At 35.5% G+C, this 16,376-nt stretch overlaps 1 protein-coding gene across 2 annotated transcripts in view; it reads right to left on the bottom strand.

The window, feature by feature from the left end:
* Positions 1-16,376, bottom strand: part of COPG2 (COPI coat complex subunit gamma 2) — a 37,469-nt gene that overhangs the window by 20,360 nt on the left and 733 nt on the right. For both annotated transcript variants that reach the window (XM_051963139.1, XM_051963138.1), the window contains exons 2-7: positions 14,851-14,903; positions 14,211-14,291; positions 11,688-11,759; positions 9,124-9,203; positions 4,588-4,663; positions 467-559 (exon numbers count right to left, since the gene is read on the bottom strand). In XM_051963139.1, coding sequence (XP_051819099.1) covers positions 467-559; positions 4,588-4,663; positions 9,124-9,203; positions 11,688-11,759; positions 14,211-14,291; positions 14,851-14,903 — 455 coding nt within the window. The remainder of the gene's footprint in view (positions 1-466; positions 560-4,587; positions 4,664-9,123; positions 9,204-11,687; positions 11,760-14,210; positions 14,292-14,850; positions 14,904-16,376) is intronic.

Genomic DNA, 16,376 nt, shown 5'->3' with positions numbered 1-16,376 from the left:
ATAGAGTGATTTGGGAGCACAAGTTATTTTCATGGAGTACACGTCTGCCTAGATAAGTAAAAGATTTTGAATGGTACAAGGACAGCATGAGGGTATCAGGTACTTGAGGGACATTAAGGAGGTGGGAGATAAGTCATATACATACAGAGAGGGAGAGGGAAAATGAAGTGCTCCTTATGAGGAGATAAGGAGAGTAAAAATAGGTCAGACTCTTAGCTCTCAAATGACCCTCACTTCTTCCCTTTCCATCTTTAGTATAGATTTGCTGCTTATAGAGACTTGAGGCAACAGAATATTAATTATTCAATTCTTTTATGGTACAACAAAAAGGACTAATAAAAAACAATACCGGTTTTTTGGATACTTAATAAAAGTAAATATTGCAAAAGAGATCATAAGTATACCTTGTTTCAGTAACTGCACACTGTGTTACAAATAGTAAATTTGTGGTTATTTCTCTACTTACTAATGAAGACACCAATGCTGAACTGGACACACTCGGGACTTTATCCACAATGGCTTGCTTCATGTATCTTTCAATGGCTTGCAACATTGTTCCCTAATGCAATTTGAAAAAAGTAAACAGTTCATTTTTGGAAGCAAAATTCTTTTTTTTTTTTTTATTATTATTTCTTTTACAAAGCATATGCATGGGTAATTTTTCAACATTGATCCTCACAAAACCTTTTGTTCCTAATTTTCCCCACTTTCCTCCCAATTCCCTCCCCTAGCTGGCAGGTAGTCCAATACATGTTAAATGTTATATGTATATGTATTTATACAGTTATCTTGCTACACAAGAAAAATCAGATCAGGAAGGAAGGAAAAGAAAAACTGAGAAAGAAAACAAAATGCAAGCAAATAACAACAGAAAGAGTAAAAATGTTATGCTGTGTTCTACACTCTGTTCCCACGTTCTCTCTCTGGGTGTAGAAGGGCTGGCTCTTTTCATCACTGAACAAGTGGAACTGGTTTGAATCCTCTCATTGTTGAAGAGAGCCACGTCCATCAGAATTGATCATCGTATAGTCTTGTTGTTGCCGTGTATATTGATCTTCTGGTTCTGCTCATTTTACTTAGCATCCGTTCATGTAAGTCTCTCCACGTCTCTCTGAAATCATCCTGCTGAATCATTTCTTATAGAATAATATTCCATAATGTTCATATACCACAATTTATTCAGCCATTCTCCTATTGATGGACATCCACTCAGTTTCCAGTTTTTTGCCACTACAAAAAGGGCTGCCACAAACATTTTTGCACATGTGGGTCCCTTTCCCTCCTTTAAGGTTTTTTTGGGATATAATCCCAATAGAAACACTGCTGGGTCAAAGAGTATGTACAGTTTGATAACTTTTTGAGCATATCTCCAAACAGCTCTCCAGAATGGCTGGAGGTATTCACAACTCCACTAACAATCTATCAGCGTCCCAGTTTTCCCACATCCCCTCCAACATTCACCATTATCTTTTCCTGTCATCTTAGTCAATCTGACAGATGTGTAGTGGTACCTATAGTGATTTGGAGCACCTTTTCATGTGACTATATATCATTTTAACTTCTTCATCTGTGGAAGCAAAATTCCTTATTCGAGATTACTTACACATACAAACACACACACATATACATACACACACCCGAGTAATAATGTTGTAATGCTTCAGTTTAATCTGAGGAATAATTCTAAAAACTGAAGCTAAAATGGAATGAGTTAGCTTGGAGCAGTAGGCTTTGTCATTGCAAATGTTCAAGTACATTATGTAGAAAAGATTCCTGAATTGGATAAGAAGATGTGCTCTAAGGCTCCTTCTTTAAGAACTTCCTATTTTTATCTAGTTCTAAAAGATTTCTTAGAAGTTCAAATTTAGTTATATAATTTTTATTTACCTCAGAGGATCTGAAATAGACTCAAAGTAGAAAGTGAAGGAGGGGGGAAAAAGAGGACCTATTAGTATAATAGCTATCTCCAAAGTCTTGTGTTTCACAAGTCATTAATTTTATGTCTCAGCTCTCTCTCAGCACCACATATAATTATTTATATTCTGATATGTATTTCTCAGCTTTCTACAATGAGACAGTGGAATTTGAGGGGTTGACATGAAGACAGGAGAAATAATATTTGATAGTCTGACAAAAGAAAAGTCAGAAAAAACAAAACAGCAAATTTCTGTACAGTTGCAGATTATGACCTTACAATGAATAGTATTTATAACAAAATCCACAAGTTGAAAAGATTAAATTATGCTCAGTATCCTATTTAAGACAATGGAATGTATAATAACGTTTGGAAAGATTTAAATCCAAAATGATTTTTTGAAAATGTTTCATACCTGAAGTTTTAATTATGTGGAAAATTAATTTACATAAAATATCCCATTCTTTCAATTGATACTGGTAGATAAATGAGTTACCATAGATTATCCAAACATAATGTTGCCTCAACAAAAAATCCTCTTAAAATAAATTCCTTTGAGTCAAAGTTAGTCTAGACACAGAATGAACTGAGTCTCCTCAGTATTACTGTAGTAGTGGCTGAAGAAGAAAGCACAGGGATACTGTAAGTGAATGCTATTCTCCTAAGGTTGACAAAGCAATCAGTTCTACTCTGACCATGGCCATATGTGGCTTTTTTCACAGGAGGCCAAGGAAGAGAGTGGAAGCCTTGTATGAACTGATGTAGAGCAAAACAGACATTATCAGAATACTAATATAAAGAAAAAATTCTGGAAAAACTACCTCAGAACTATGACCTCAGAAGACAGATGTCATATATGCTACCCAAACTTTCACCCAGAGGTGATGAACCAGAGATGCAGAGATGTTTTCAGACGTGGCCAATGTTTTGAATTGTTTTATAAGGGGCAGGTTCTATTTCATGGGCTTAGTAGACAATGACAGAGACACACCCCTACCCATCCAAAAGAAGAAAATAGTATAAATAAAACACAGAAAAAAACAAAATCAGAAACTTCAGAAGGTGAAACAGAGTAATTTTGTTATTGGTGTATTAAGTCTAAATCTAAAAATATATATCTAATGCATTCTTTTAAAAAAATAATAAAAGAAGTTCATGGTTTCATATACCACCTTTTTTCTGGTCTTTATATATTTAAATGCTAATGATTTTAAGTTCATCATAAAAATTTTAAATTTAAAAAAAGTAGGAATGATAGAGAATTGCAACTCTATAGTTTGTGAGGAAGATGAAAGACAAGTAAGTACAACAGAAAAAACATGTATGTCTCTATGTCTCCTATAAAATTTCTAGCTTTAAGAAGGTTTCTAATAATGAAATTTTAAAAGAATTAAGACTCTTAAGAGTTTGTTGTAATATGATGCTTATTCTTGTATGAAGTTCTCCAATGACTTGCAAGGGATTACATTTTCTACTTATAGAGTGGATTTTTTTCTATATACTGCAAGTCAAGCACAGTATATTCTGAATATGCTGAATACAAATTGCATAATATTTTAGTACAGGGAGAAACATATTATCAAAGAGAAACTATCTGGTTATCAGGGCCACATTCCACGTCAGGGAACCTTGCTATCTGGTAGGAGGATGGACTTTAGAAAAGATGGGAAAGACACCGCCCCACAGCTAAATAGGAGTTTGCTCTGGCTAATAGTACTTCTTAAAGACAAGTATTCTTTAATCAGTATACTCAGTGTGAAAGTTCTAGTTCTAACCTTTCTATAAAAAGAAAAGCTAATAGTTAAATTTTTATATAATAATAGCAGCAATAAAAATAAGTTGTTAAGTTTATTTTTCCAGGATTTAATTTGGGGGAGAAGGGGGGAAGAAAGGACTTAACTTTTTTGTTGTTATTATTGTCCAGTCTTTTCAATCATATCTGATTCTCTGAGATCCCATTTGGAGTTTTCTTGGCAGAGACTCTAGAGTGGCTTGCCATTTCCTTCTCTGGCTCATTTTACAGATGAGTAAACTCAGGCAATGGTTTGCCTAAGGTCACGCAGATAATAAGTCTCTGAAGCCAGATTTGAACTCAGGAAGAAGAGTCTTCCTAACTCCAGGCCAGGCACTCTATCCATTGTGCCACCTCGCTGCCTATATCTGTATTTATCTGACTCTTATTCCAACTGTACTTCAGACCAATTCAGTGATGTTATTTCATTCCAACTTGAACACTCTTGAGATGACAAGCAAATACCATACTGATTCAAATACAGGCCATACCAACCAACTTTGATGACCCAGCTCTTCCTCAGTCTCTTCCACACCATGTCTTTACAAATTTGACACGTATGAATTGAGTGCAGTTAGTGACAAATGTTATTTTCAATGTATATCTATCTGTAACTACAAAAGCCAAGGTAAATAAAGAAGATGAAGAGACAAACAAGTGACATCACACGCATTTGTGCTATGTATACAAATATGTGTATATGTATAAAATGTATTACAAATCTATAAGCATATCCTGTCAACTGTTAAAATCAAATCTATTTCTTCTTTAAGGAAACATATCTCATCACAGTAGAGTTATGTAAAAACTAAATTTGTTGTTCTCAAGGAAACATTTAGAGACATAGCATTTCCTATAGTAGCACACAAATAGAACTTACATCAGTGATTCTGCAGAGGGCCCTGATAGCTGGGCCTCGATACACATCCTCCTTCCCAGTCATGTCTTTGGTCAGACTAGAGAAATCAAAATGAGTTAATAAGCCATTAATCATGTTAATATGCATTTCTCCAGACTCTTGCTTGGCTAGCTTGCAGTAACACCTCCCCCCCATTCCTCTTTCAGTCTAATATTAAAAAGAAGTTAGAACATTAAAAAATTAGGCCACGGAAAGCAGAATTCCTAATAAAAGCTGAGGACAATAAGCTAACATTTCTTTAGGGTTCCCAAGCTAATAAAAATCTTCTGTCAACTCTGATATTTCCCTTAAGATAACATCCACAGTTTCTATTACAAAACTTCCAGTCTTTCTAGCATCCTACCCTGTAATCTGGGACTTATAACCACTACTCTGATCAAATGACAGTGTCTTTTCTCAATCCTTGCCCTTCTTGAGCTTTCTGTAGCAGTATACTGTTATGGATTTCTTCTTCCCGGATTTCTGTGCTATTGCTCTCTCCTGATTTTCCTATTCCCTCCTGATTTTCTTCACTGAGGCATCCTCCCTTTCTTCCTGCAGCTCTCCAGGTATGGTTAATGTTCTAGGACTTTATCATTGGCCCACTTCTCTCATTTCTATTCTGTCCTTAATCTCATCAATCCCATGACTTCAATTACTGCCTCTAATAGCTAGCTCTATAGATGTTCATCCCTAATCTCCCCCTGTATATTACTCCTAAGTCTCTAACAACCTGATGGATATTATCTTCTAGACATCCTGTTGATACTTCAAATGAAGTATGTCCAAAACTGAATCATCATCTTCCTTCCTGCCTCTCCTTCTTAGTCATCCAAGGCCAAAGATTTAGTGTTAACCACGAATCTTCCCTTTTCTTCTTTTGTCTATTAGTTACAGAGCCCTGGCAATTTTACCTCCATGATATATATATATATATATATATATATATATATATATATATATATATATATATATATATATATCTCATCTGTTCCCCCAACACATTCCTGCTGCAAGCACTTTAGTTCAGGTCCTCATCACACCTAATCTGGACTTTTACAGCATCTTTCTATCTCCTTTGCTTCCTGTCTTTCCTATTTATCCTTTATCCAAATGCTAAAAAAATCTTCTTAAAGCACAAGTCTGATCATGTCACACCTCTGATCAAAAACCTTCAATGACTACCTATTGCATTTAGCATCAAATTTATTTATTTTTAGCCTGTCTTTTAAAGGACCTCAATAATCTCTTCTCAGAACTACTAATCTATCTTTACAACCTGATTTCACATTATTGTGGTTTAGCCAACTATAAACTGATTAACCTTTTTTTATACACCATCTCTATATATAGCTTATATGCTACTTCCTTCTCAATGAAACCTTTCCTCACCATCTTTCCACCAGTTCCATTTTCTTGTAATTCTGCCTGAATCTCTCCTTTGCCCCTACCACATTCAAGAGTATATCATATTCTTCATGTACACATTTTATCCTCTTTTTTTTTTTTTTTTGGTGAATTGGGGTTAAGTGATTTGCCCAGGATCACACAGCTAGTAAGTATTAAGTGTCTGAGGCCAGATTTGAACTCCAGTCCTCCTGACTTCAGGGCTGGCGCTCTATCCACTGTGTCATCTAGCTGCTCCCTACATGCTATATCCTTTCATTAGATCATAAACTCTTATTTAAAGGTAGGGACTCTTAAAATTTCTTTCATCTTTCATCTTCAGGGCCTAGGCACCAGAAAAGTATCTGTTACAACACAGCAAATGTTAATTATCTACTAGCAATCAGTCAAAAAGTATAAAGAACCAGATATATTCTTGATACTAGATCCCATGTCTCAATTACATGGAAAGAACTGGCACAAATACAAAGGAATGTAGGATGCTCAACATTCCTGTTGGCACAAGTTTATTTTCTAACCTGTTTGTAAAGAACCTTCTAGTAGCGTGCTGTTTCAACTAAAATATTTTCAAGCACACCTATTACTTGTTGTATATAACTATCTACCTTCACCACAGAGCCAATTTACTATAGCAGAATAGTGAAGAATGGGGAAGAAGGAAAAAAAGAAGAGAAGCTTCAAGGTAGACACCAGGGAGATAGAGAAAAGAAATTTTTTTCCCACTAACTTTTATTATTTTCCTAACTCCAGGAAAATTCAGATCTCAAGACTATGGAAGCTAAAGTACTCTACATCTCTCCTTTGTTACTGTGATGGTTCAAACAAGAATATTTATGAGAACAGGGGTAGGACCAAAGAGCTTCCCTTCCTTTCAGGTCCCATTTTTTTTTTTTAATTTGTGGGAGGAAAGGGGGGGTTAATGATTTCCTTTTTTTTTCCTCCTTTCCTCAAGATAGCAAGCAATCTGATACAGATTATACATATATAATCATATTAAACACATATTCAGGCACCATTTTCTAGAGGGAAGTCTATGGCCCTGGTATTATCCTGGAAAGCTCTCTTAAGACAAAGAAATTTTGAAAGGGAGGGGACATGACCAACCTTAAGCAAAATTTCAAGCTGGTCAAGCATGTTGAGTGCCTTCTTCTCACTTTCTTTTTCTGACTCCTGTTCTATCTGCCAATATTCATTCTTTTATAGTCCTTGTTAATCTATCTTATCTCCCAATGATAAGTATCTAGTCAAGCATTCCTTTCCTTCTGTGTTCCAGGTCCAAAATCACAATTCCCTCTCACCTCTTCAAAATTTGTTTTAAAACACATACATTCTATTTAAAAAAAAAAAAAAAGCATAGTGTTTTGTGTATAATTCCATCAGACTCAGCAAAGGAGATGAAAGGTGATAGTTAAGGTGAAGATAATACTAGGGAGAAACCAGGCCTAAGCAAAACAAACTTCTTGGTCCCAAAGGAAAAAGGAAAAAGGGGAAGTACTTTAAATGTTTCTGATATATTGAGAAATAGCTGAACAAATTTTGGCATATGAATATAATGGAATATTGTTCTTCAGGAAAAGATTAAAGATAATCTCAGAGAATCCTTGACAGTATAAGGTGATGCAGAAAAACATAAGCAAAACCAAGAGAACAATTTGTAAAAGCACAACAATATTGTAAATAAAAACAACTTTGAAAGACTTAACAACTCTGATCAAAGCTATGACCAAACATGTCTCCAAAAGGCCTATGATGAAGCACGATCTTGATTTGACAAAATAGACACAGGGTCTAGAGACAGACATTTTTGGATATAGCCATTGTGGGGATCTGTTTTATGTGACTTTGCTTATTTGTTACAAAGATTTTTTTTCCTCCTCCTTTCTTACTCTTCCTTGATAGTGGGAAGGGGAAAGGAGAATAAGCAACAGTGATGCAAAAGAAAGAGAGCCGTCCAAACATTTTTTTAAAATGGACACAAGAGAAGATATTCAGAAGGAAGAATAGAAGGAAGGTAAGTAGGACAGTTTTGAAAATGTAGCATTTTTTTTTTTTTAAGTTAGTGATGTGAAATACAGAGTCATGTTTTCATAAAGAATATTCTTTTGGGGTCTTTTGTATGTATATGGAAATGCTCCTTTTTTGGGGGGGGTATTTAAATTCAGAATAAAAAAAAAGAATAATATTAGAAAAGGAACTAGCTATTGCTTGCTCCACTTCTCCCCTCTGTGTCTTAAGCCTTGGGAATTATACATACTGCCAGCCAATTCCCTATAAAAAGTACCCTCATTACCTAGGAAACAGGATTTCCAAAATTCTCATGCTATCTCCTGCCAAAGAACTAGATAAGTCCCACTACCTGGATCCCCTTGGCTACAAATTAGATATTTAAAGAAACCTTGGCATCCTGCTGCCCCATCAAATTTTTCTTCTCCTTGATGCCAACTAACCCTATAAACACTCTCCTGATCCTTCCTAGTCCTTCCTAGATAAGGGCAGACTTACAGGATAATCTTGGCTCCATCTATTGGTCCCAGGTCACTGTTCAGGACAAAGCAGGAACCATCCCCTTGGCACAAAATTGAATGCCCCATCCCTGGAAAAGCAGTTCTTCTCCACTAGCTTTGATAAGTCCCATCAAACCATAGTTTTGGCTTTTGGGAACTGAGTTGTCCTTGCCTTTTCTTACTTCTTCACCATGAAGCCACTTTATTCTACAAAGACCATAATCATTTATAGAAGGCCAGAAAAAAACATAAGCTGCAAAGGCTACCAACAGGAAAAGAAGGATCTAGCATTGCAATGGATTTCAGGGGCTACTTAGACCAACCCATACTTGAATAAGAATTCTTCTAAGATCCATTTCTAAAGTAGTCATCCAGCTTTTGCTTGAAAACTTTCAAATATGGGAAACCCCACTATTAATCTCTTGAGGCAGCACATTCCATTTTTGGATAGCTCTAATTATTTGTTTTTTCTTATGACCACATAAAATCTATTTATTAAACAGCTTCCCTCCTTAGGCATTATTTCTCTACCAGTCAAAATATGAGACTAATTATACTTCTATTAGTGTGCAACAATTCCCACCTATATTTCTTCACCTTCACATACCTGCTTGTGACAATAATCACATCCTCAGAGATGTTGGCCATTTCTTTGATAGTGAGGTAGCACATTCTTCTCAATGTTTGCTGGGAAAAATCATTTGTAAAAGAAAACATGTTATTGCTAAGGATATAGCTGTACAAACTTTATGCTAAGAATATAAGCTATACAAATTAAAGTTCTGTTGGGGATTTGTTTAAGTGATTTTTAGTCTGGATCCCATAACAAAAGCCTCTGGGTGCTTGTATGAAGGAAAACAAAACATCTAAATAAGAACAATCCTAAATCTGAAAAGCAATCAAATTCTGTGCCAGCATAGCACTTATCATCTAGAAGAATGCTGAAAATTCAAACATTTTTCTAGATATTTCCAAATATCAGGATGTTTGACTTTAAAGAAAATCAACTTAGAATCATTCCAATGGTTTCATAATCATAATGAATTACAAAGATTCATTCCCTTCCACAGAAAGGAAGTAAAATAATTGTTACACATACACAGAGGCCCAGAATGATTAAAAAGGTAAATGAAACCTAAAGTGCAGAGGCCTTTGAGATTAAAATGACATAGATTTAAGTCAAATTTATACTAAAACAATATAAATATACTAGAGATGTCACAACTAACCAATCAAAAGCCAATTTTCCCCTTCTATTCTTCATTTCACTGAAACAATGGCATTCCTCCTAGACACCTAATGCTTTAAAAAATTTTTTTAAATCAGAATTTCTTAACATATTCAAATTAACCTTAAAATGTAAATATTAAGAAAACTACAAGAAAAAATTTTCCTAACTAATTCTGAGTCCTCACTTTATGCCTACTGCTGTGGGCAAAACACAGAAGCCTAAATTCCTGTAGCCTGGCCATTCTTAAGAACCATGCAGGCTTTGCTTTTTTAGCCAACTGTACTTAGTCTTTAGTACTTGGATCTCAAGCCCTAACCCTGTTCACTCTCTTTGGCTCTAGTACAACTGTTCTTGCCTGTTTTAGCACTCCCATTGTCACTAGAAAGGACTTGATACTAAGGAAGGGATACTTTTCACCTCCTAATGCAGCCCATGTCCACCCTGTGTTCAAAGATTATAGCATGAAAGAGAGAGATTTATTCTGTTAGGTCCCAGACAGCAGAATCAAGAACAATGTGGTAGATGTTGCAAAGAGGCAAATGTGTGCTTGATGTTGAGAATAACTTCCTAACAGCTACAGCTGGCCCCAAGTGGAGTGATTCACCCTCAATCTTCTCCAGACTCAACCTACCAAGTTTCTTCAACTGAACCTCAGATGACATGAATGCAGGACCCTTCACCACTCAGCTTTATCAATGTCCTTCTTAAACAGTAGCCTCCAGAACACCATAGTATATACCATATGAAGTCTAATAAGGACAGAATTATAGAGAGATGATCACCTCTTTATTCCTAAAAGCTCTTAATGCAGCCCAAAATCACATGAACTTAATGGCCGTAGGGGCTGCCATATCATAATGATGATTTATATTGAACAGGTAGTATTCTGTTCCCTACATATCTTTCAGACAAAATGCTGTCTAGCATGCCTCCACCATCCTGTACTTGTAAAGGGGATTTCTTAACCCAACATTTCTTTCAACCATATTGAATTTCGTCTTATTAGATTTAGCTGAAGAACTTTTTGGACCGTACCTCTGTTGCTATCCCTACTGGCTTAGGATCATTTGCAATTTTTATAAGCATGCTCTCCATGTCTTTATCCAAGTAACTAATTAAAAACATTCAAGAATTCATTGCCAAAAATAGATTCCTGGGGGATTCCATTGGAGAACTCTTACCACCTGCTACTGAATAATTAACAACCATTCTTTAAGTCTAGCCATTCAACCAATTCTAAATTTATCTAACTGTATTATTGTCAAGTCAGAGTGGCAAGTAAAGCTGATGGTAATCAGTGAGGGAAGCAAAATCAACATGGGCAAGAAGGCAAATCAAGGGCTAAGTGAGAGAATGTCAGAGGAGGAGGCAAGGGTAGGAGAAAAGATAGTATAAAATTGCCCAACCTAACCTATTCCCTTACCAGAATTATTATACATTTGACTTAATCCTGGCCCTCTGGAACGTAAATAAAATCATCCACTGAGATATAAGTGGAAACATTCTGTTGAAAAATTATGTTGAACAAAATAATTTCATTTGTTTTATTACTATGTAAACCTTATTAAATTTTTTTTTTCTACTTACAGTGAACACTTCTGGGTAATTGACTAAATAATCCTCAAAATATTCAGAATTAAGAAATGTTTTATAATGATTCCTAAACTCAAATGTCATGAAAAAAGCTGTCAAACAAAGAGTGGATTTTTTTCTTGAAATATCAATCACATACACTATTAAAACCTATGATATGGTTATATGGGAAATGTTTTCCAAGTTGAACTCAATCTTTAGTTATTTAAAAAGCATTTTAAAGCTCATTTACACATGAAACACTCAAAGTCCAGGACAAGGGCTAATTATATCTGTGGAAATCACTAACTCATTTCTTAGCAATGCAAACACAAAAAACTAATTTGGCTTACAAAGTTAAGACTTACATCATTAGACTGAAACAAGCGAGTCATTGCAAAGAAGGCCTCGGTGGCTTCAGTAGTTCCAAAGTGTTCACCCTAACCAAAATAAGAATCAATTTTAAAAATCTGTTAAATTAATTGGGAATTTTCCCCTGAAGCTTATAATATTTTATATGCCTTTCAGAACTTTGGAAAGCCAACATTTATATAAATTCTTCCTCTACATTCCAATTTCCAACATGTCAATTTTCTTCTTTTCTGAGTATTTAACAGCATAGCAACTTCCCACATTTATTTGGAAAATTAATATTGTTTACTATGTTCTTCATTTTAGGAGAGCAGTCCCAACTCTTTTGTGCAGAAGATCTATTCTTCATTTTTCTAAAGCCTTGAACTTATTTATCTGGATGAATGAGGTTTAGATCAGGGTTTCTTAAACTTTTTCTACTAGGGACCCTTTTTTTTCCAGAGAAATTTTTTTTCTCTTTTTTTGGAGGCAAAATGGAGTTAAGTGAGTTGCCCAGGTTACACAAATGTGAAATTTACGTGTTTGAGGCTGGACTTGAACTCAGGTCCTCTTAATTATAAAGCCAGTACCCTATCCAATGTGCCATGTAGTTGTCCCTGCCTGAGAAATATTTACAAAATAGTTATACAAAATAAATACTGATAATAAATAATCAAAATTTTGCAACCTCCACATTCAGGTATAAGACCCCATATGCAGTCATGACTCTCAGTCTAAGAAGCTGGAGTTTAGAAAATAAAATCTTTTTTTACACTGAATGTAAAGCATCTTAGCAAAGTAGAGAGGAAGGACATTCAACTGATTGTATTCCCTTCCTTACTAGGGATACTTGTAAACCAAAAAGAAGAGAACATAGTGGGAACAATCCAACTTGGAAGATGGATCAAGAGATCCCAAAACTGAGAGGACCTCTGTTCCAGAATATATATCTTACTTAATAGACACATTTACTAAGACTAAAAACACAACAGATTTTGGGTTAAAAGGAACTATCATTATTCTCGGTGTTCAATTAATTGACCCAAAACAATACAAGACCTTTCAGAATTCTTGCTTCTTGTAAAAATTTAACTACTACTCAAATTGCATCTCACTAGTATAATAATAGTTAAACAAAATGCCCTGAATGCCTAAGATGAAAGGCATTAAATGAAATGTAATAATAATTTGCTTTAACAATATTGTAAGTTTGCTCAATCTTTTATCAAATAATTATTGAATACCCTCAGAGACTATGCATTTTAGACAAAATTTATAAATCTTATTTCCTTTGAAAATCTTTGAAAATATGGAAAAGCAAATTTTGGTACAATGTTTTAAAACATTTCTCCATAAATCTGAAACTATGCAAACAGATAAAAAATTTGCTTTATGATTGTTTCTCATTTTAATTATCTCTATGTATGTGAGTACAATATGCATTGCAGCATACAGACAGCAAAGAAAAACACCTTCTGATCAAAACTGACCTACACAAAGTTCTATCTCCATTATGAGCAGAGATTCACAAATTGTGGATTTTTTAAAGGCAAATTAAAGTAACTTTGCCTTCTACTTAAATTTTTAAAATGCTTTTTATATATCATATTATTGACCTACCACAAATGGAGTATGGGATTTTGTTTTTTTTTTTTCAATGTTGGTGATAGGTAATTATCTATGCTTTCCTACAACCAATGACACGAATTTGTGAAATAGTTGACTAGAATGAGTAGTACAATGCTTGTCTGGATAGAATGATGTAAAAATACTCCTACAAAATTAAATTGGTAACCTCAGATTTACTAACAAGTGAGTCTAACCATCACAATGGTCACTGTTTGATAATGGTTCAAAGTGACATTTACTAAAGTTCTAGACCACTAGTAGCTCTTGCTGAGATAGAAATTTCCCTTTGATTGATTGAAAAATTAAACTTTGGAAGGTATCATACATTATCTACTCTACAGGAAGGCTGGTAAATGTTATCAGAAATTTGGCCATTTAAAAAAATATATTTTGAAAAGAACATGAAAACCTCAGAACAAATGCAGTCAAAATATTTTCACAATACATTTACTTTTTATTCATTTCAAACCAAAACATATTCGAGTATCCATCATATGTGGCTAGCAGTACATTAAAGAAAACTGAGGTCAGAGACTGTTTTGATTTCTATGTCCCCAGCAAACAGTATCAAGTTTCATACAGAGTAATATTTAATAAATACTTGATAAAGTGATTTGTGGGAATACTAAAAAGACCACTAATATGGTCTCTGCAAATCTTGTTATTAAAATCAATTTTTTTGAAAGCTGATTTTTAAAAATAGGTTTTCAAGAACATAAAATATTTTTCCCCTGAAAGTAATTAAGAATCCTAGACATTTCTATATAATAAAACAACTTTTGAAAGTATTTGAAAAAAAAAAAAGGATTTTAGTAGAGACCTGTAGAGCTCATATAATCAAACCTCTTCATTTTATGGATTAGGAAAACTGAAACCCAAAAGAGAACTGCGCTTCCCTATACTTCATTTACCTGGTTCAGTAAATAAAGGATCTTGGTCAGAATATGTAGGCATCGTCTTGGATTGATAGGAGTTTCATTGAAGATACGAGCCTGTGGGCGCACAATAAATAAATATGTGGTATCTTTTCTTTCTCAATCACAAATCCCAATATATTGAATTCAATAAAATGTTAAACTTTTCTAGCATAAAATCTATGACATTAATTAGATGAAGCAATTATAATATTAGAAAAATAAACTAGGAAATATGTTTCTATATTATACTTTTCTACTCTTTCCTTTTAGTGTAATTAATCTCAAGGTTTCATTTGTCAAAATGAATCATAAAACTAAGACACCTCAGAAAGCTGGTATGAAATCTAACATAACTTTTGCAAGTAGCTCTATAAAAGTACCTTGTCTGACATCTTTTATACCATAAGTTTCACTGCATCACTGCATATTTATCTTCTTCTAATATCCCATGACAAAAACCACCACAGCTCCTTTTTCCTTTAGGCTATGTGATTTTATCTCATTTACTGTATGCTTTAATTCAATTTTGAGAAAAAATTTTTTTCCGCCATGAGAGCTAAAACATGAATTGTGAATGTCGTTCTGATCCTACTCTGAGAGAAACAAAAAAAGACAATATAATTCTAAATCATACCTCCTGCAAAACAGCACTCTTCTCTAAATGCTGAAAAGGGTTAGAGCCACTACCTAAATAAGAAAACAAATAAAATAGCGTTGATAACTAGCCACAGGCAAATTCATTTAGCAATAATTAAGCAACATTGGAAACAAAAGTATGGGAAAACAAATTCAGGAAAACCTTTTTAAGAGCCTGAGCATGTGGATGTCACAATGTCAGGCATTACTAAGTTGCTTGTAGATAGAATGAAGTGATCTTGGTTCTATTCCTATCTCTGCTGACACACCTTGTGACTTTGGAACGCTCACCAATACTCTGACTGAAATAGGAATTACATTACTTTGTAGAGTGCTGGGCTTTGAAACAGGAACACAAAATTTCAAAACCTAGCTTGGATTCTTACTTGCTGTCTGAGTCACTTGATGTCTCCGTGCTTCAGTTTCTGCTTCTGTAAAAAGTATGTGGGGAGGAAGAGGGGCCTGAACTTGATAGCGCCTAATAACCCTTCCGTTTTAAAATCTATGTTTCTATAACTCCAAGGACAGGTTCAGCACAGCCTACAAAGCCGGTGTCCTGGAACAAATTCTAAGAATTATTAAATAAACAGAAATTATTAAGTATAGACTTATGGGAAACAGTTCCTAACATTTGAAGGTCTCCAAAAGTATAACTTGTGAGATCAGAAAGTTTCCTGTCACATAGATGATATTCCCATCCCGTTCCTTCAGTAGAATGAAGGACCTGGGCTGAGGCTCCTTCTGCTCTACGATACAATCTTGGGCACTGGAGTTAGCCTACACGAGATCCCGTTTCTGGAGCTCTTTAGAAAAGTTATTTCAGTAACTTTGTAACAAGTTCTACTTATACTAGTAGGTACTGAGGCACCGCCTACATTTCAGCTAAAATCAAGCAAGGCCTAGGTTCCTGACCTCGGTGAGCTTCAAGCAGGACAATCAGACCCTGGTTCAAAGGCGTTTGATCCTTCCAACAGGTGGAGGAGCGGAGGGAATAGCTACCGGCCCCGGAACAAGTCCTTCTCCGCAGGGCCAGAATCAGGGCATTTCGACTCTTGGGGAGAGGGAGGGAAACGCTTAGCGCGGACCCCTTCCTGCAAGCCTCACTTGCCCTGAAGGCCTCCTCTTAAGAGGCTTCAGCCACCGAGCCAGGGCCGACCCCGACTTAAATCACATTGGACAATCGGCATGTTTTGGGTCTGGGGGCCAGGGAGCGAATTTAATCCGCCTTCTACCAGAAGGTCCCTTAAATAAAAACGCAATCCTGTCCCTCCTCCCTAAATCTTCAACGTGCCTACCTATCCTCAGCCTCTCCGGTCCCCCAAAACCCCCGCTGGGCTGGACGGCCCACGAGGGACATACGGGCTCTGGGTATATTAAGAGTTCTCGCTTCCCCCCTGGGAATTTGAACGAAGGAGCAACAGCCCTAAGTATCAGAGGTCCAGAAGGTCCTCATTTCTCACTCCCGCCCTCTTCACCCCCCCCACCTCCCCCCCCCCGCCGCGTTCGGAAGGCCCTCGGTGGGAT

The sequence above is a fragment of the Antechinus flavipes genome, chromosome 5 (assembly GCF_016432865.1).
Source record: "Antechinus flavipes isolate AdamAnt ecotype Samford, QLD, Australia chromosome 5, AdamAnt_v2, whole genome shotgun sequence".
Taxonomy (NCBI): domain Eukaryota; kingdom Metazoa; phylum Chordata; class Mammalia; order Dasyuromorphia; family Dasyuridae; genus Antechinus; species Antechinus flavipes.
This window is presented reverse-complemented; position numbering and strand designations above follow the sequence as displayed.